The 22,483-nt window shown below is 38.4% G+C and overlaps 1 protein-coding gene across 2 annotated transcripts in view; it reads right to left on the reverse strand.

Annotated features, from left to right (window-relative positions):
• Nucleotides 1-22,483, reverse strand: part of erbb4a (erb-b2 receptor tyrosine kinase 4a) — a 239,765-nt gene that overhangs the window by 89,172 nt on the left and 128,110 nt on the right. For both annotated transcript variants that reach the window (XM_067442181.1, XM_067442182.1), the window contains exons 2-3: nt 21,899-22,050; nt 3,091-3,277 (exon numbers count right to left, since the gene is read on the reverse strand). In XM_067442181.1, the coding sequence (XP_067298282.1) occupies nt 3,091-3,277; nt 21,899-22,050 (339 nt within the window). The remainder of the gene's footprint in view (nt 1-3,090; nt 3,278-21,898; nt 22,051-22,483) is intronic.

The raw sequence follows: 22,483 nt of genomic DNA on the forward strand, positions 1-22,483 counted from the left end.
AGGTGAACGCTGTGTCGAAATTCGACGCGTATCCAATGCCGCGGGTTGACGAGTTGCTTGATCGGTTAGGCACGGCTCGATTTTATTCGACACTGGACTTAACAAAGGGCTATTGGCAGATCCCCTTGTCTCCATTGTCCAAAGAAAAAACAGCTTTCACCACGCCGTTTGGATTACACCAATTTGTCACGCTTCCTTTCGGCTTGTTCGGGGCGCCCGCAACCTTCCAGCGACTCATGGATAGGATTTTGCGTCCCCATGCTGCATATGCTGCTGCGTACCTGGATGACATAGTGATTTATAGTCACGATTGGCAGCGGCATATGCAGCATGTGAGGGCGGTCCTGAGGTCGCTGAGGGGAGCGGGGCTCACGGCCAATCCGAAGAAGTGTGCGATTGGGCGGGTGGAAGTAAGGTATCTGGGCTTCCACTTGGGTCATGGGCAGGTGCGTCCCCAAATTGATAAGACTGCCGCAATTGCAACCTGTCCGAGGCCCAAGACCAAAAAGGAGGTAAGACAGTTCTTGGGGCTGGCGGGATATTATAGACGGTTTATACCAAATTATTCGGACCTCACCAGCCCTTTGACTGATCTTACTAGAAAGGGGCTACCAGATACGGTCCAGTGGACGGAGCCGTGTCAACAGGCTTTTACCCAAGTGAAGGCTGCTCTATGTGGCGGGCCGCTTTTACACTCCCCTGACTTTTCTCTCCCTTTCTTGTTGCAGACTGACGCGTCGGACAGGGGGCTGGGCGCCGTCCTGGCCCAGGAGGTGGAGGGGGGAGAGCGGCCGGTGCTGTACATTAGCCGTAAGCTCTCCAAGAGGGAAGCTAAGTACAGCACCATAGAGAAGGAGTGTTTGGCCATCAGATGGGCCGTTCTCACTCTCCGCTATTACCTCCTGGGGCGGGAGTTCACTCTCTGTTCGGACCACGCTCCTCTCCAATGGCTCCACCGCATGAAGGATACCAACGCGCGGATCACCCGTTGGTATCTGGCTCTTCAGCCGTTTAAGTTCAAGGTGGTCCACAGGCCGGGTGCTCAGATGGCTGTGGCCGATTTCCTCTCCAGAAATGGGGGGGGGGGGGGGGGGGGGGCTGCAGGCCGGACGGCTCCCCGGCCTGAGTCCGGCGGTGGGGGTATGTGGCAAGGGGGGCGTGGTTCAGCGAGGTCTGCAGCGGGAGAGAGGGCCGCGGGACGAGCGGTAAGTGAGTGGGTTGGACGCAGATTAATAACACCTGTCTCTTGTTCCAGTAATGAGCGCGGAGACGGGATAAAACACCAGCGGAACCAGAGACCAGGGAGAGAGAGAGTCAGGACGGTTGTTGCCAAACCCATACAGAGACTGAGTTGCCGGAAGCCGGAAGTGCCGACCCGGAAGTGATCGCTATTGTTTTGAGTCTGAGAGAAGCCACACTATTGAGTGTGTTTGACTATTGAGTTACAAAATAAAAGAGCAACAACCGTCTAGCCGACCCCCGTGTCCTCTTCCTTCCTCACATTCACGAACTTTGCTACAATCAAACATTAAACATCAAAAGAAACATAAAAACAGCTTGTCAGCTAAAGTTACCAGCTTGACATCAGGATCGATCAGAATGCATGCAAAGTTCATTAGAACACAGCCCATCATCCGCGGCGGCCATAGCTTATTTCACATAGATCGCTCACAACCTACGAAAAGTTCAAACGGATGATGACATTAGCGGGGGGTAGTTCACCGAGACGTCACTGAGTCTCTGGGGCATTCTATCCCTACATATCAAAATGTAATTGGCTGATGACCCATATCAGTCAAAGTTATGATTCAATGGAAAACAGAAGCTTCAATGGAAGGCTAGCTATTCTACGATTGCAGGTTCACGGAGCTGTGATGCGTTTAGATGATGATGGCATATGGAAAATACAGCTTAACCCTTATAAAAAATACAATACAAAATACAATACAATTGTAATGTACTGAAATAGTAATTGCATTTAGGCACATTCAGACACACATTAATTCAATTTATTTAGGGGGAGACCAGGGATGGTTGTAACATTTTTTACCTTTCTAACTATATCTTAGAGTACTTTTAAGCCAGTGTGTTACAAAATGTGATTCAAACTACTTACAAATGCAGTTTGATTTTTAAAGTAAATCCACATATGATGGCCTGATGGCCCTGACAGCCCACCACTCTGTATTATATATGAAGTATTGTGGTATCTGTGTTTAAGTATTTCCACTATTATGTAGATAAACCAATCAGGTTTTGTGTTGGTCCCCCTTTTGCTGCCAAAACAACACTCACATGTCGATGCATGGACTCAACTAGACCCCTGAAACACCCCTTCTTCCCATAATGCATCCTGGTGCCACGTGTTCCCCAGGAAAGAGACGCACCCGGCCATCCACATTATGTAAAAGAAAACTTGATTCATCAGACCAGGTCACCTTCTTCCATTGCTCCATGGTCTAGTTCTGATGTTCACCCGCCCACTATTGGTGCTTTTGGCAGTGGACAAGGGTCAGCACGGAGCCCCATATTCAACAAACTGTGATGCACTGTGTATTCTGACACCTTGGTATTAGAATCAGGATTAACTTCTTGAGCAATCTGAGCTACAGTAGCTCGTCTGTTTGATCGGACCAAATGGGCCAGCCTTCACTCCCCACGTGAAATCAATGAGCCTTGGCCACCCATCACCACTTTTTCTTCCTTGGACCACTTTTGCTAGATACTGACCACTGCAGATTGGGAACACCCAAGTCTACCCTTTTACTGGATAAGTTAAAATGACTTACTTTTAATTCAGTCAAGTAGAGTTTACTTAATTCCATATGTGAAATTTACTTTAAAAATATATGTGCAAAAACTTGACAAAGAACTAAATACATTTTAATTCAGCTTCGTTTGAACAAAGAATGTGTGCTAAAGAAAACAACCCTCGTTAAACCACCTTAAAAGTACATTTCAGACGTTTCAGATGTCTCGGGCAAATGTTGTCAGGGTAGAAACTTACAGAACTTTTGAAGAAATACATTTGCGTTCAAAGTTATTTTAAACTGCAGCTACAATATCTGAATTAACATTTGTAGAATATACCTGTCAGGTTCTTGAGGCCGAGTTGTCTAAGACCGAAGTAGTTATCCCGTCTGTAGTTGAGAAAGATGGCCAGGGCGTAGCGACCTTCATACAGTTTAGTGCCACGGATGATCCGCAGGTTCTCCAGAGGAAGATAGTCAAACTGGTTCAGAGCCACCAACACGTAACCCGTCACCTCCCGGATAGACTGCGGGGATGCAAAGAAATAAAGACACTTGAGCATACAACTTAAATACACATATTTCTCAGGTCAATTTCATGAGCTATTTTCTTTAGGTGGTTCAAAGATGTAGTTTGTCCTTTAGTCAAGGCTTTACCAAAACTTCATCATCAAGTCTATTAGTCGACTAACGAGACGGCCTTGATATAATTTGAAGAGATAATGGCCCAGGAGAGTGCTGGACCCTCCCTCTCCACACCCACATCAATCATGTTGACATCCAATCACTGTTTCATACTGCGTATCATTAGCAGGCACAGAGGACAGGTCTATTTCATGCAGAAGAAGTGAATGTGATATAGCCGTACTGATCGGACACACACATTCTGCCACTGTATAGTCACGGAAATCCATCTGAAGAGCTGACCAAGCACACGCTGACAGCTGTCATCTGCCAGTCACATGCACTTGAAGGCCACACTGCTGGAGATCATTATGTCAAATTTCAGTCAGGACTTCAAGGGTTATGGCTATTTGAAATAATGGAGATATATTTTGGAAGATTCTATATACTCAAATAAATAACATATGCAGGACACAAAATGATTACATAATGCATATATCATATATTGATGGTATTATTTTTGTGAATGACAGAAATTAACAACTTTATAAATTCCATTTTTAGATTATGAGGTATAATGCCACAATATCATGGTGTGCAAAGTTCTTATATGTTTTTCATTAATGTTTTGTCCACATCACTAACTGTATGCATGAACAATCTTATTAATAGTGATGCTGGCCTTAGCGTCACTACTGTCACATGCCTGTCCTGTCTTGTGTGCACATGTGGGGTGTTATGTTGAGCATGCGCTCCTGTCATTGTCTGATCCCATTGTTATCTGATTAGTGTTTGATTTCTCCCACCTGTTCCCTCTTGATTTCTTCCCTTTATAAGCTCCTTGTGTTTGTTAGTCTTGTTTGGATTGTTTTTCTGTCTACGTCTCCTGGGTTCGCCTGTGATTCTGTTTGGTATGGTTTGAGATTCATGTTACAGTCTGATTATGTGTTTTCCCCCTCGCGGGTTTTTGGTTTTGAGTTTGCCTTCTTTTTGTTAATAAATTATCATCTCCTGCACTTGAGTCCTCGCACATATTTGCCTGAATCTGTAACGTGACAATTACTAAATCTGCAACCTTTGTTATTGTTGTCAGCAGTTTCTATTACCTAGCAACAAACCAACAATTCTTCATTGGCCTCCAAGGGCCTATTGCAAAAAACTAGGATAAAGAATTAAGCCGGGATATCTTTATGATCCTGGCTCAATTTGTCCGCTAATATTCAGTTATTTTTCGTTATCGTTCTTGGTGTTTGTGTGCCTTCAGGGTACGTTTACACGACAGCAGTGTACTCAATTTTGCATACAGATGACAAGATCATAAAGATATAGTCCCTTATCCTAGTTTTGTGCAATAGGCCCCAGGACATGGACAATTTCTAATTTGGGTCTAATTTACCTCATTTAATTAAAGGGGTTACTTTTGCTTTCTGCACACTTATCAAATAACATTGTTTGCTTTGACATTAATTTGTTTTCCTGCCCTTTTGGTATTAAAAATTCACTGGATCAGTGCCTTAGCTGCCAAGAAATAATAAAATAAAAAATAAAATCTTGCTGTTTATATAGGCTAATTCAATTACAGTTCTGCACCACAATTCATAATTGATTCAAGCTAATTTAGCAAGCAGTAAAAAATACACAATTTGTTGCTAAATGAGGTTTAAGCTGGTTAATATGCCTGTGAAGGCTTTAGAATGAACTCTGAATAATGTCAGATCACAGTGAACTGCGTGTTAACAAACGGCTCTTTCACCAAATGTTATGCATAAACAGCAACTGTGAGTAAGTTTTTCATACAGAAAGTTTTTATGGTGGGTCTACCTTGGACAGCTAATTCAGACAAAATCATTATCTCTCAACACTCTTGTGTTTTCATATTCTGAATGGGGGTGTTAAACTTTGTGGATTTTTTAAATAAATAAATAGTCTGATTTATGCATTTTTCTCATGGGGACCACAACTTATCTCAACATGGACAAAGATATTGGATATTGCTATCTTTTTTGAGGACAATTTTGTCCTCATAACATATAGTTTACCTGGAACACACACACCCACACCCACACACACACACACAAGTGTGACATTTACCACAGGGACACTAAAGTTTGAACTATCAACTTTAAGTGGGTGAAAAGTTACAAAACCTGATTATTTAAAAGAAAATATAGAAATGAATGTGATGAGGCTTTGATGTTGCTTTACAATATAATATTGTACAACGTACATGTCCTGCCTGGATTGAGGGTCATGTTCGTAGCACAGCATGGAAATCATTATAAATGCTTTAGCCGTATGTTTATGACATGCTCTGAGATGGGGAAGTATTCGCTATTCCAACTGTACCCTTCACACACTACAATGATTTTATTCTATCTCTGAAGGTCCCAGGAGAAAAGTCACAGGAACGCATGCAAAGCGCAGTAAATGTTAATGCAGTGATCTATAAAGGACACGCACACACTCACTCACACACATTATGACTATATGAATACTGATTTTCAAAGTATGACATTGTGTGATCCAGCACAAATCTAAAAGCCTCACGTAAGAATACATTTATAAGTGTGGTCAAATAATTACATCTAAGAATAGAAATGAGTACTCTGAAACATTTTCAAATAAAACAGCACTTCCATCTTGTGTTTAAGAGGGGGAAAAAAAACTTCCCGTCACTTCCTGGGAAGTTGCCGCAAAATATTTGTAATAAAATTGGAAGCCACTGTAGCTCTTTTTTTTCTTACATCAGAAATAAATTGTACCTCAGAGTTCGCACACGAAATGCAATAAACGTCATGTTATCTTGCTTTCGGATGCCAGGTGTTTAAAAACTCAATCAAGTGAGACAATTCTGGGAGGAAATTAAAACAAATCATTTTGATGACAAACTTTGGCTCAGGCATTTCAGACTGATCAAACCAAATGTTGAGATGCCCTGCGATGTGACATCGAGGATTTGATTTGTTAAATGTGTTGTCATTGTAGTTTCTGTGCATGTCGTAGTTTGTGCGCTTATCACATTATTGTGTTTCCATCTAGCATTTTTTATGCAATATCCAAAAATGTGCATATAGGTGGATGGAAACAAAGCTAGTGATGATTGATAATGAAAACAATGATTTGTTTGATACCAATCTTTTATTTGAAAGCTACGTTTCTAGCATCTGTAAAACTGCATTCTACCATCTTAATATAAATATATATATATATATATATATATAGAGAGAGAGAGAGAGAGAGAGAGAGAGAGAGAGAGAGAGATAGATAGATAGATAGATAGATAGATAGATAGATAGATAGATAGATATATAGATAGATAGATAGATAGATAGATAGATAGATAGATAGATAGATAGATAGATAGATGATAGATATATAGATAGATAGATAGATAGATAGATAGATAGATAGATAGATAGATAGATAGATAGATAGATAGATAGATAGATAGATAGATAGATAGATTACAGCACATGCTTTCAATGCAAAATGATTTTTGTAATGTTCTACTGGGTGGTTGTCCTGCTCGCTTAATAAACAAGTTCTGGTCCAAAACACGTAGTTCCTACTTGAATGCAGTAGGTTCTACTAGAACCAGGAAGTGTGACCATATTATCTCAGTTCTGTCAACACTGCACTGGCTTCCTTTTAAAGGGGTACTTCAGCGCTGGGAAGATGAATCTGTATTTAAACTGGGTCATCAATGCAGTAGAAATGTGAAATTATTTTTGAATTTGGTGCCTTCTAGACTGAGAAAAGACAGAAAATGTATTTTTGTCTCATGGGGATGAAAGACTACAATTCCCAGAATGCTTCGCTGCCCTGTGAGGCCATTTCCAAAGCCATTAACTTGATTACTGTGACGGAGTTAGAGAAGAAACTACAATTAAAAACTGAACGTGTCTGTTCAATATAATGAGTGAGTCACCGCGCGAGTATCACAGCACTGAGCACTAACTGCAGGAGTGATGAGAGCTGAGGTAATCGCGACTACACTAGCGGCATACATTCACAACGCGAGTTCAGTCTGTCGCGTTTCAGTTCATGCCTTTGCAAGCTTAAAGGGGGGGTGAAATGCTGTTTCATGCATACTGAGCTTTTTACACCTTTAAAGACTTGGATTCCCATCCTAAACATAGACATAAACATAGACAAAGTTTCAAAAACTAATGTTGGACGTTTGATGGAGTATTTCTGTGTTAAAAATACTCCTTCCGGTTTCTCACAAGTTTCGGCGAGTTTTTTTCGAGTATGGGTCTACTTGACGTTAAATAGAGCAGAAGGTCCTTGTATGGGCTGTACGGGCTCTTCTCCCGGAAGGGTGCACGCGCGCGTGACTAGAGGGAGAGAGAGGAAATGCACGCTGTAAACAGTCTCTCAGGTGCAGATCCAGTCGTCCGTGAACACTTATGACGCGCCGCGCTCCACTTTATTCCTATGGGTGACGTCGAGCGGCTTCAGCACAGCATTCCGGGAAGGCAGCGCTGCATTTGAACCGATTTGAACGCAGAAATGACGGGAAGCTTCAAGGCATCGCTTCAGTCTTGTCGCAAAATGGATTTCCACGGTCACTGCTGTCACAGGACTTCACCAAATAATACCAAAGAAGTGTGTTTTTGACAGAGCGGTCCTGCTTTGGAAGATGCCGGTGAGTAAATCAACTTCAAATGTCTCTGCTATTGGCTACCGTCGCATGAGTAAACATCAGTAAACGATACGATCGCGTGCTTCGTCATTCAAATGTGCTAACGGTTACTCCATTGTTGTTCTGTATAACGTTACACTATTCTGACTCTGACGTGCAAAACCGTTTTGCTTGCTACCTCTAAGGTCTAGTCACATACAATAGTCCATAAACCGAATCATGTCCTCATAAACTGCACACAAAGGCCCCTAAATACAGTACATACCACAGAGACGGACAATCCTGATGTTGCCGTTTCTCCTGTTCAATTTATTTCAGCCTCAGATTTGATTGTGGATCATTATCTGTATTAGCTGAGATAGATGGGTTTCTCCCATAGACCGTAACGCTTGAGGACGTCACCGCTTTGCGCGCTTGTCATTCTTTAGCTCCGCCCACACGATACGCCTCCAGGCGCTCGGTTTTTTCCGGAAAGACTCGGTACAGCCCATATTTCTTTTATAAATATGATAAAACTAAAGACTTTTCGGAGATATGAAGGATGCAATACTACTCTATAGGTACTCAAGATTGACATGAGATTGACTGAAACTGAGTGTCTCACCCCCCCTTTAACTTTCATAGAAATTAATTTGAGAAGTTAAAAGACTTACATTGCTCACCATAGCTCCATTTAAATGAGTGCCTGTAGCTGACAGCTGAGCTCTCCCTGCGAGCTGAGTGTAATCTCCCCTCCCCCATGCGCAGGTTCAAAACATGCGGAAATGGCTCCCTCTGCTGGCTGTAGTCTTTAGCCTTTGGGCAAACATTCCTCCTATGATGCAAATATCATCAATTTGCATCATAGGAGGAACTTTTCCAGAAATAAAATGCATAAATCTCTTGTCTCAGGGCGATATGAGGGGGAAAGCACAATCATTTGAATATACTCCAGGGTTTCTACTGATACAAAGCCATATGCTAATCGCTGAAGTAACCCTTTAAACATCACAGACATTTTAAAAGCTTGCTTATTACTTACAGACTAAATGGTTTAGCTCTATCACATCTATTGCAGTCTAAAAAACTCTAGCCAGTTGATAATACCTAAAATATCAAAATCATATCAAAAGTCATATAATAAACTTTTTAAAACTCATGTTAAATAATTTATAATTGCAAAGAATTTTTCTAGACACCAATGAGATTAAATAGAGTGGCTAAATTTGCCAAGATATCAGATACAGCAATACAAAGTCAGATATCCCAATATGAACTTAAACATTTCTCACCAAATTATTTCAACCAAATGATCTATCCACATCCACTTAATACCTCTTTGTCAACAATTCTCTCATTTGGGTCTATAATTATTTTTTCTAAGGGATTTGAGGAGAAACATCAAAGAAATGGTTGATATTTAAATGCAAGCTACAAAAGAACAAATTCTTAGACTGAAATTGGCAAAAAAAATATCTTCAGCAAACAGTAAATATTTGGAGATCTAATGACTTTATAATCTGTATTTCACTGGCTGTTTGATGTCCCTTTCAAATACCTCACGAACCTTGGTAAAAGCATGACAACAGACAGATGACATCTTTTTTGAGAGCATGTTTTGAACAAGGCAGCAACAGAAGTAACAGGCGAATATTCAGAACAAACAAAACAACTCCAGTTACAAGCAACAAAGTGGCAGGAGATCTTTGTTTTTTGTTTGTTTTTCCGTGCGAGATATGAAATGGTGATTGAGGAGGGTAGTTGACAGAACCCCGCAGTGAGAAGTGGGAAGAGTTTCAGGGTCACAATCATCAATTTTTAAATGACAGAATGTGGTGAAGGCGAGCCGGCACGGTCTGTTCTGCATTCAAACCGAAGAAAAACACAGTATAAATGTCATTGTTATTGTTAAACGCAATCTGTTTGTTCCACTCCATGTGGCAAGCAACATGACATTGCACATATTTGCCTGAAACTAGCTCTCACTGGCAAATATTAAAAATCCATGAAGGAAAACAATTTGTTGGGCTAAATTAAGCAGCATTGAAGACTCATTTTAATAAGAATGCATGTTGTAAGCAAAGGTTGGTCTTCCATAACTCAAATAATGGGACTTCATCTAGCGCTCGGCGTCTCAGACGATCATTACCTTCATTTGAAAAGCAATCATGACCTTTACGTGTTTCTTTTGGAAACACCAGCAATCATTCAACCATTGGAGGAGAGTGTTGCCATATTGTGAATGATAAACCATCACTGCAGGTCTGAAAGAGTTATGAATCTAAATGCACGCAATGTAAATCATAGAAGTCAGAAGTTTTTTTGTTTTGTTTTTTTTCAAAACAGGGTCAATATTGTCTAATTTGACGGATTAAGATACACATTTCAATCATCATTCATATGAATGCTGTGCATTCAATTATGGTCATATTATTGTCAAACCTTTTCATATAACTCTAATTATTTTTAGGTGTCTATAATTGCTGTGAGGAATTAATTTCACCTCAGAGACCATGTCATGACACTGGTGAATATAAGCTAGACAGCTGTGAATAAACGGGTCAGACACCATTCCTAAAATATACAACTTTCATTTTCTGAAATTGGTATATTGGAACCCATAATTAAAAACTAAAGCTATTAAACCTTGTTTCTGTTAACTGAAATAAAGCTGAATTAAAATAAAATAAATAATAAATGAAAATGTACAAAAAAGTAGTACCCTGGCAAGTAATTGAAATATAAGTTTAGGTGACAAGAAATTGTGACAAGAAAGTAAGTTGCCTTGGCATTTCAAGCATAAAGCATGTAAAAGTGTATAATTAGAATTCTCTAACATGCTTACAGTCTGAACTGGTGATAGCACTTTCCTATGATAGTGAAGAGATGCTTAATTTAACAATGTGTTAATTTCCAATAAAAAAAAGCTGTAATTACACTAATGTTAGTGAGCTTGCGGCCATGCTGAAACTCTCTCCTCCAACAATGTTATGGTGACAGTGCAGTGGGATAATGAGGCAGTGCTATTAGCCCACAGACACAATTACCATTTTCTCCCACAAGCCCTCTTGAACCCTTCCTCTTTCTCACTGGGCACATTATGTCAGGCTGAAGTGATTTTAGAGGGTTTAGTGTTAGCGAGGAGGTAGTGAAATTCTACATCTGTAAATGAGAGGTGCGGAAGTCAAGTAGCATCATCTCTAGTAAAATTATAGCCTGGTTCATTTACCTCTTGGAAAAGGACATGCCCGTTCAGCAGCACATTAAGTGGGTGAAATAACAGCTATAGGTAGGAGATGGACGTATCACACTCACTCAGTGGATATATTGTATCTTCGATACTATAATAAAGATTCAAAATACAGAAATACCGGACATATTCGAAACGGCATACTTCCATACTAGTATACGAATGCAGTATGCACTATGAAAACTGCACAAGAAGCATTTCTGTGCTGCCTTTATTTGAGCAAAGACAATTCTTTTTAATTCACTTGATCTTGCGTAGTTGAAAAAAAAAATGGATTTAATGAGAATTACACATTCTAAAAAAGTTGGGACTGTTAGCAATAAGAGGCCAGAAAAGTAAAATTTACATATAAGGAAAAGCTGGAGGACCAGCTTGCAACTTATTAGGTCAATTGGCAACATGCTTGGGTAAAAAAATAAAAAAAAGATCCTCTCAGAGTGGCAGTGTCTCTCAGAATTCAAGATGGGCAGAGGATCACCAATTCCCCCAATGCTGCGGTGAAAAATTGTGGAGCAATATCAAAAAGGAGTTTCTCAGAGAAAAAAATGTGAACAAGTTTGAAGTTATCATCGTCTACAGAGCATAATATCATCCAAAAGATTTAGAGAATCTATAATAATTTCTGTGGATAAGGGTCAAGGCTGGAAAACCATACTGGATGCCTGTGATCTTCGGGCCCTTAGACGGCACTGCATCACATACAGGAGTGATACTGTAATGGAAATCACAACATGGGCTCAGGAATACTTCCAGAAAACATTGTCAGTGGATATAATCCACCGTGCCATTCACCGTTGCCGGCTAAAACTCTATAGGTAAAAAGATAAGCCGTATCTAAACCTGATCCAGAAGAGGATTTGTTTTATCTGAGCCAAGGCTCATTAAAAAATTGACTGTGGCAAAGTGTAAACCGGTTCTGTGGTCCAACGAATCAAAATGTGAAGTTCTTTTTGCCAAACTGGGACGCCATGTCATCTGGACTAAAGAAGACAAGTACAACCCAAGTTGTTATCGCAACCTGATCTCACAGAATACCGTGAAATGAACACGGACCCTTAACTCAAAAATCTGAGGTAGTTTCATGGAAGTGATGCCTATGTAAGTCAATGACAGGCAGCATCCGTGGTCCACACACGGATTCCCTGTTTCAACACCTTATATTCGTCAGTTTGATTCAGTCAGCATAATTTTATTTACTTTTATTTTCAGACACGTTTTGAACACGTAACTAAATTCCTTCCCTAAACCTACCCATTTGTGTATTATAAAAAAAACAGGATATAACAGGCAGATACACAGATACGGCAGGCACAGTTTATTCAGAAACTACAAATATCCCAAGTGTTCAGAGGCCAAACGATTGATTTGGGTGAAAATCCCCAGAAGAGATCAGGAACGTCAAGTCCATCCGCCGAATATTAATATATTTCAAATATTGCCGCCGGAAGAAACGTCAGGTCAGCTTTGACAGCATTGGCTGTTGTATGTCGCGTGACCAATTGCGTCATTATGTCAGCTTTGATTGTAAAATGCCATTGGCTCTCGTGTGTCTCGTGATCGATCGCGTCATGCTGAAGAGTCAGTCATCTCTTGAGGCAGCGCGATCATCATTTCAACGACTAAAACATTAAGATCAAATCTGTTTTCACATGAAGATATCGTATGACTTCAGAAGACTTGGAATGCAACATGAGTTAATACTGCTATACTGTTTTTGGTCAGTTTTTGCAATAAATAACTGTCTGTGACTGTCTTCATTTATTAGCCTGTTATGTGTTTTATATTGTTGACAGTGGGTTGGTTAAGGGTAGGAGTGGATTTAGTTGCTCCGAAATATATATAATAGGCTATAAATATTCATAAAATCATGTCTACTTTTACAAATGCAAATAATTAAATGTGTGTTGGGAATCCGGATGCTGCCTGTCATTGACTTACATAGGCATCACTTCCGTGAAGCCATCACGGAATTTTCGGCGATTCCGTGAAACTACCACAGATTTTTGAGTTAAGGGTCTGTGTTGATTTCACGGTTGTGTTATCAGCACTCAGTTCAGAAGCCTGTATCTCTGATGGTTTGGGGTCGCATGAGTGTGTATGGCATGGGCAGCTTACACATCTGGAAAGACATCATCAAGGCTGAAAGGTATATCCAAGATCTAGAACAACATACGCTCCCATCCAGATGTCGTCTCTTTCAGGGAATTGCATTTTCCAACATGACAATGCCAGACCACATATTGCATCAATTACAACATCATATCTGCATAGAAGAAGGTTATAGATCTGGGTATTGATATGGCCAGCCTGCAGTTCAGATCTTTCACCCATAGAAAACATTTGGCACATCATAAAGAGGAAGATGCAACAAAGAAGACCTAAGACAACTAGAAGCCTGTATTAGTCAAGAATGGGACAACATTCCTATTCCTAAACTTGAGCAACTTGAGCAGACTGTTATAAAAAGAAGAGGGGATGCCACACAGTGGTAAACATGGCCTTGTCCCAACTTTTTTTAGATTTTTCCCTTAAAATGGTACATTTTCTGAGCTTAAACATTTGATATGTCATCTATGTTGTATTCTGAATAAAATATTGAAATTTAAAACTTCTACATCATTGCAATCTGTTTTTATTCACTTTGGGTTTTGTACATTTGCGCCAGCATCCTTTTTTAGAAGAGAAAAAAAAAGAAAAAGAAAACGGATTTAAACAAGAGATTAACATTTATTACCTTGTGGTTTAGACACAATGTTCCCAGTTACTCTATCAGCAAAAATAATTGTCAAAGTCGTTGTCTCTTAAGTCATGAATGAATCACTGTTTTTGAACAAATCAGATTTGATGGATCAGCTCACTTTTTACTGTTTCATTCCTATAAACAAACCGATTGAGTACAAGAAAGATTCAGTTACGTTTACCAGGCTTTTGCATCACATACTTTAACTCAGTAAACAAAAAGTACAATTAATACTCAAATACATTTGAATTACTTAAAGTAGGCTACATTATATCCGCTCCAGCAAAAAGTCTAATAATCAAAAGTTGCTTGTTTCTAAATGAATCAGTTTTTTGAACAATTTTTTTAAGCTAATGATTGAATGATTGACTCACACAAATGTTCCCTTATCACCACCTATTTCAGAAAAACTGATTTCAGCAAAACCAAAGGGACTGAATCACTGGTGTCTGTGTTTGCAAAAGGCTTCAACCTTGAAATATTAGTGGTGCACTCACTCTCACACACACAAACCTGTAATGAGGCTAGTGAGCTGGACAATCCCCTCTCATTTGGGCGGCTTTGATTAATGACAGGCCCTGATTCTGATTACATCCTAATTAAAACGGAAAGCAAGTGGATTTCAAGGAGCATCCGAGGGAAATGGGTAGAGAGAAACAGAGCGTTTTACTAAAGTAAATTACAGAGGCAGACTTATTCAACTCCTTCCCTAAGAGGAGACATAAGGAAACAAAATTGTAGAAAGATAGTAGCTCCAGAGAACAAAATAGATCATTTAAATATAATTCTATGCGGGAATTAAAATAGACCACATCATAGATTATAAATCTGAGTTTTAGGGTTAAATGTCCAATACAAAAAAAATCTGTCTATGATGTGGTCTGTTATAATGCCTGTATAAGATTATATTTACACAATCAATGTTTTAATTATTAACAAGTTTCTAGTTAAAGTTAGTTTAGTTTAGTTAAATAATTTTCTAAGGACCCTACCATTTAATATCAACATGATCAAAACTATACAAAAAAAAAAAAAAAAAACACACAACCTTCAATATGAATTCCTCTAATTTATATTTCATACCTTTTTCTTTTTTTTTAGCTAATAAAAGTACTTCTAGAATAATTTTACAAACATTTCCCTTTAGGTCATGTGATTTTTTTTTTTTTTTTTTTTTTTTATACAATAAAAATAACTGTTTTATATTGTTTTATGTTTCAAGATGACCATTTACTGGACTGAACCAACTTATGCTTACTTTGCCTTATATGTGTCCTAAAAATGCCATTCTTTGATCAACTCAATCCAGAACAAAATATAGAACTTTTGATCCTTCCTCTTGTAACTAAATTAAAAGTAATACCAACTCTTACACCGCTTTTTTTTATTATTATTAAATAAGCCTACAACCACTTTGGTTTACAGGTGTGCAGGCACTAGAGTTTTTTCTAAGATGAGAGCTGCTTAAAAAAAAAAAAAACTAGAAATAGGAATATCTAAACATTTAGTATTCACAAAAGACTGAAGGAGTTCTCGGGGAGACGACAACTCCCTAATCCATAAGTTTAACCAGAGATAAAAATGTTCTGTCTGGACTTTTTTGGACACATAAAATATCTAGTTGTGTCAGCATAAAACAGTAAGGTATAAATCCACTTTTAAGGGCATCATCATTTTTGGAGTTTTTGTGGCTAAAACCCTGAATATTATTTTTCTGGGTCAAATTCATGACAGTTTTCCCCCTATAATGACATTTTCAGCAGGTTTTCTTGACTCTTACTTCTACTAAAAGGGAAACTAGTTAGAAATAGAGAGAGTTCTGTAACACAGATGGGTTCATTTGTGTACAGTGTCTGTTTATATGGTCCAAGCTGCCCACTACTCCAGTCTGTGTCACTTTCTCTCTGTGTTGAGTCAGTCAATTGTTGCTTGTGCTGTCAATGTGAGTAACTCTCTCTGGCTGCTGCAATTCCTTATCATCCAAAAAGCATTGCAATCAAAGCCAGAGACCTGGATGTTCATGCAAAAAGCATATGCAACAGATGTGCAGCGCCTGAAATACATAATACAGTGATTAAAAAAAATTACAATGCATAACACATTGCATGTCACTAAAACTGATTTATTGGAAATAAGTGGTTTATTTAAAAACAGACAGGTGACATGTCAAACAGTGGGTGACAGTGTCCTGCAGCATGATTGACATTCAAAACTACATTTTATACATGCATATGTGTGTATGTATGTGAATGCATGGGATAAGTCCAAGGACATCCTCATCAGGTTTGCTAAATAAGCACACACACATTGAGTTTTCATGTTTTATGGGGACTTCCCATAGACCTAATTTTACAAATTATTGTTTAATTCATTCATTCATTCATTCATTCATTGTCGCTTTGAAAAAAGGATCTTTTAAATCGGGTTTGGCAATTCCAGTCCTGGATGGCCACTGTCCTGCAGAGTTTAGCGCCAACCCTGATCAAACTCAATTGCCTGTAGCCTTCTAGTAATCCTGAAGACACTGATTAGCTGGTTCAGGTGAGTTTTATCAGGGTTGGAGTTAAACTCTGCACTGGAAATGCCCACCCCTGTTCTAAATAAATAAATGTAATGTAAAAATCAAGCATATATAGCGTCAGTCTGCAACAGCTGAGTGTCAGAGGATCACATCCACCTAAAGGAATATGTATATATATATGTATATATATATATATATATATATATATATATATATATATATATATATATATATATATATATATATATATATATATATATATATATATATATATATATATATATATATATATATATATATATATATATATCAGTACTATCAGCAGCTATCGCGTTCTTCGGAGCTCATTTACCCTCCTCCAGCCCCAGCTCCTCCTCTCGTCAGTCAGGATTTGGTATTATGATTACCAAACTAATTATCAGAAAAAAATCCTGAATTATTTTCTACATTTAATATTGACATTAATGATATCTGCATTAAATTATTTTGGCTCTGTTCAGTTTCCCCTAAGGGGGGTTATTGACCAGTAGTGAGTTTTTCAGCTCTGAGATTGAAATGTGAGTAGGATTTTAATGAGGAAGGAGGAACAAAACGAACTAAAAGAAGTTCTACCACTGCATAGATCTGTCTCTCCACATATACTGAATGTATATGGACTGCAGTGGCAGAACAACAAATGCAGAGAGGCAATTGTCTGTGGCAGTTCCTGACGTTAACACGACCTGGCAGCTCAGACATTGAGCCACTCTGGTATTCCACTAAGCAGGCATGGAGGTAGCCAGCAGCCTGATTGATCAGACCTTAATGAAGAGTCAGTCAAAGCCTGTAACATCATTAGCTGCTGCTGGAACACTCAGGCCTTGCCCAGGATAAAACCTGACAGCCGACCATGGGTCTACTTGACAGGCCAAAGTGACACCACCTGCCGATACACACCCTGATCCTGGATGCTGGTAGATTGATGGAAAAACATCAGGGCTACAGGTAAACAAGAGACCTTTGAAACATGTCTTTGTTTATTTAATAGTATTCATGCTCAATGATGTGATGAAAAAAGAGGCAAGTCTCAACAAAATACATAGGATTTGAGAAGCATAATAAGCGGTGAATTAGGTGAAAAGGTGAATTATATCGATTAACTTCTGCAATGTACAGTAAAATGGATTACATTCATATTTGAACTGTGAACCTATGCCGGTTCATGCCAGTCAAAAAAGAGAAGACAAAAGCTATTCGGACAAGATTAGTCTAACATGGCGAGGTGGGGCAAAGTAATTATTACCAGAGCTTCTCAGGGATTTTAGTCTCTTCCAAATTTGCCATCTCAGTAATTATTATGGACAATGTCAGTAAAGATTACAGAGACGGTTACCATACGGTCTGGAAAAATTACCTCAAGTAATAGGCCTATTAATCCTGTGTGAATAGACCCATTGTAAATATGTACATATATATTCCATCATTTAATGTTTAAAAGTATTTTACTGAGGTTTTTCCTCCAAGTATGGATGCACTTGAAAAAGCACTCAGTTGAAACAAGTCTGTGTCAAAACTCAAATGTTAAATAAAAGGTTTAAAACCACTTGTCAGAGGCTCGGAAATTATTGTAGCTTTAGGTAAGTGCCTATTACCAACATAATCCAGTCAGATTTTTATCAATAAATCGTTTGGCCAGACCTAACTGTTATATATATATATATATATATATATATATATATATATATATATATATATATATATATATATATATATATATATATATATATATATATATATATATATATATATATATAGGTTAGAGATTATATGTGTTTGTGTGCGTAATATCAGGAAGCAGCGTAATCCGCACATAATGACAGGGAGGTGAAGGAGGTCCATAAACCGAGTTACCTCTCCCACTTCTGCTAGTTTTACAGCGATATCTTATCCCGCGCAAATTGGCCTTTAATATTACAGACGTCCTGTGGTAAAATTATATTACTCCATCTACCCTTGTGAAACTAATCGGAATAGGGCTAAAGACGAATTATCTCTCTCTTTCTCTCTCTCTCTCTCTCTCTCTCTCTCTCTCTCTCTCTCTCTCTCTCTCTCTCTCTCTCTCTCTCTATATATATATATATATATATATATATATATAATGTGCCGATTGATTGGATTAATGGAGAAGTGATGGAACTTTACTGGCAAGTAGTAATAGCAGCTTGTGGTGATAAATGGATGGTGACTGGAACTGTTTTGCTGGTGACAGTGGAGATTAGTGATGTTCAGTTTTTGAACAAATCGTTCTTATGAGCCGGTTCTCAGCAAGTAACCAGTTCTCAACCGGTTCATTAATCGAACTAAATCAAACTGTAGTCCCGGGTTGATGACGTAAAACGCCAAAGCCGTACGACTAAAAAATGGTTCAACCAGCTGTTGAAATTTGCAGACGATTGCTGAGGACTCAATAGGACCCGAAAGAGCCTGTTAAAACATCTGTCAAAGTTTGCCGAGGATTCTGATGATTGAATTGGCAACTCAAGTCTGAGGCACGTATCTGGAAATAAGCTTATTATGACTACTGCTATTAAATAACATTTTATTAAAACCTGCAAAAAATATTTTGGTAACATTTTACAATACGGGTGCACTAATATGCATTAATTCATCCTTAATTAATGCACAGATAATCATGAGTTATTGTATTACTAATGGTGAACTAACCCATTTATTAATGATTACTAATTCAGCAACTAATGAAGATTCATCATGATTAATAGATTAAGTAATCATTAAATGGTTATTAGTTAAATGTGTTGTAATGTATTAATTCCTAATAAAACCAGCAGTGGATCTGGTCTTCAGCCTCTTGATAATCAAAACTTTAGTCTCAGGATGAATCTTAGGCATGTTTGCAGAGGTCTAGTTGCAGTTGATGTGAAGGTCTAGTGTACTGGGGTTCTTTTTATACACACTTGAGACCTAATTGATCCATTATTAGTCACAGGTGAAGCTCATATGACAAGGTGACAACACTTATGTCTTTGCAAAAATTGACTCAATGGGCTTTACCAAGCTGAGAATATTAGAATACTTTTTGAAAGTTTAGTTTTTCACTGAAACATTATCACAAAAGCTGGTGAGATTAAAATGAGCCATTTCTTGTAAAAAAAAATCTTGATTAGAAATATATTTCAGCGGCACTTTAGGTCAATTTGTACACAAGCGACAAGACTTTTTTTCAGGGCCTGTATAATAACACTATGGAGAGACGACTGCGCGGGCTGGTTTTGTCCCTGGCCATAATCTACTACACTGTGTGTATTTACCACGGCATGCAAATACATTTCTATAATAATGTATTATTAATATAAGCACCCTTAATCTCAGTTTGAGGAGAATGTCGGTTGCAGAGGCAGTTTGAGACCATGGTGCATTATTACACAATTTGGGAACCGATTTATCAAGAAGTTGTAAGTAAATTATCTTTTTGCTTTAAATGGTATGCAGAAAATACTGGAGGTATGACACAGTTGTCCCACCACTTACATGCAACCGAATGCTTTTTCAATCTCCTCAATGCTTGCAAAACATCCCAAAAACTACTTTTTAACTGGAAATTATGGAATTTTACTGTACATTTTACAGCAGGTCTATTTGAACAGAATTAGTATTAGCCAAGATTATTTTTTCTGGACCTTTTTACAGAAGGTAAAAGTCTCCGTAATCTTTACTGACATTGTCCGTAATTATTACCGAGATGGCACATCCGGACAGGACTAAAATCACAGAGAACCTCTGGTAATAATTACTTTACCCCCGCCTCCCCATGTTAAACTAATCCCATCCGAATAGGGCTTTACACTCACACAGGTAATCAGGACTGAAGGAGAAACAAGGGAGAAGAAATACACAGGAGAATTGTAGGAGATATGCTGGCACATGGGTGTGTGCTTTTATCAGTGAGGTGATGAGGAGATGAGGTGATGATCAGCGACAGTTGTGTTGATGGGTGAATGAGTGCAGGTGAGAACCAGGAGGGATGCTGGGAAATGTAGTCCAGAGTGTGATTGAGGGAGAGTAGCAGTGAAGGAGGACTGGTGCACTCGAGACACCGATAACTCCTAACTCATATGAAATATGTCAAAATGTGATTTAATGGTCTGTAAAATTGTTCTTACCCCTTAAAGCCCTTTATTGTAAAGTCATTGTAGGTTTATTGCTTTTATACAATATCTCGGTGGAAACAGCAATAAAATAAAAGGCAGCTGAATAAAACAATTATTTTGCCACATATACTGTAAGTTTAATAGTCTGTTAAACTTACAGTTGTGTCAAAATAATTGTTTATTATGAATAGATTACTATTTTCTGAACATTTGTGCCTTTTATTATATTGCTGTTTCCACCTAGATACTGTATAAAAGCAATAAGCCTAAAATGATTTTACAATAAAGGGCTTTAAGGGGTAAGAACAATTTTACAGACAATTAAATCATACGTTGACATATTTTGGTTTTATAGGAGTTAGTTATAAATATTATACTCACCATAGGACCGACTTCAAACACTATACACTTTTTTTTCATGTGTGCAACACAATTTGACCTATTTCCACTTTCCATCCTTACATTAGAAACCAGTATGAGATGACTTTAATAAAAAAGCATCCATTTATTCAAAAAACTCGCCAGTTGATTTCTCTGTGTATACATAATGCACTGGGTTTTAGTGTGAAAACAAGGCAGGCACGTACAGCCTTTTTGCTCCATTTCTGCAGCCATACCAAGTTTAGAACCAGAGTGAAGAGTAACATCCATTAATGCAAATGTAAAAGAGCTATTTAACCATCAGTGTTACCAGCCAGTAATTGCAGCGCCCATACAAAAGACTGCTAAAAGCTGCAACTGCCTTTGAAATCCAGAAATACAGGATGGCTTGCTGTCTAATGTCATGTCACAGACTGTTCATATTTAGAGAAAATAGTCTTCTGTTATTAATATATTTATATACTCTTCTGTTAGTCACACATATTAATGCACCCTATTTTGTTCATTCCTTTTAATAAACACATTTTCTATCTATCTATCTATCTATCTATCTATCTATCTATCTATCTATCTATCTATCTATCTATCTATCTATCTATCTATCTATCTATCTATCTATCTATCTATCTATCTATCTATCTATCTATCTATCTATCTATCTATCTATCTATCTATCTATCTATCTATCCACCCACCAACTTACTTACCTACCTACTACCTATCCATCCCATCCATCCATCCATCCATCCATCCATCCATCCATCCATCCATCCATCCATCCATCCATCCATCCATCCATCCATCCATCCATCCATCCATTGGCCTACTACCCATCAGCAGTTTAACCTGCAGGTACTCACCTTGAGGAAAGACAGGTTGCGGTTTCTTTCAATACTGGTGATCTCCAGATTACCCATGACCACCTCACAGTTCTCGTAGAACTTGCGGAGGGTTTTATACTGCTGGTCCAAATCAGACAGCGTGCTGAGCTTGTTATCAGTGCCAGGACACACTTTAGAAAAGAAAAAGAAAGACAGAGAAATTGATCAGACAACGGTTTTACACTAGCAGTTCATTGAGAAGTTTGTATTGTATTGTTCATCGCATGTAAATAAATGAATGGGGAAAACATAAATGATATAAACCAGTTCTGAAGCTAGATTCATCAAGATGTCATAATAACCTGTTGCTAAAAACTGACCAGCTTGGTTTCACTCTCACCTCTATATGAAGACAAATGCGAGCTGGCGAGGACAATTCCCTAACATCATCTATTAGATCACGGACCTGTGGAACCATGACCACAAACAGAGTATTTGCTCAACAGGCTTAGAGAATAACAGAAACTCCAGTCGATAGCACCGCAGAGGCATTTGTGCTGGAGTTATAATGTGGGAAACCACTGGGCTGATGGTGATGGCAATGCTTCTGAAGTGGAGGCAGGA

The sequence above is a fragment of the Pseudorasbora parva genome, chromosome 4 (assembly GCF_024679245.1).
Source record: "Pseudorasbora parva isolate DD20220531a chromosome 4, ASM2467924v1, whole genome shotgun sequence".
Taxonomy (NCBI): domain Eukaryota; kingdom Metazoa; phylum Chordata; class Actinopteri; order Cypriniformes; family Gobionidae; genus Pseudorasbora; species Pseudorasbora parva.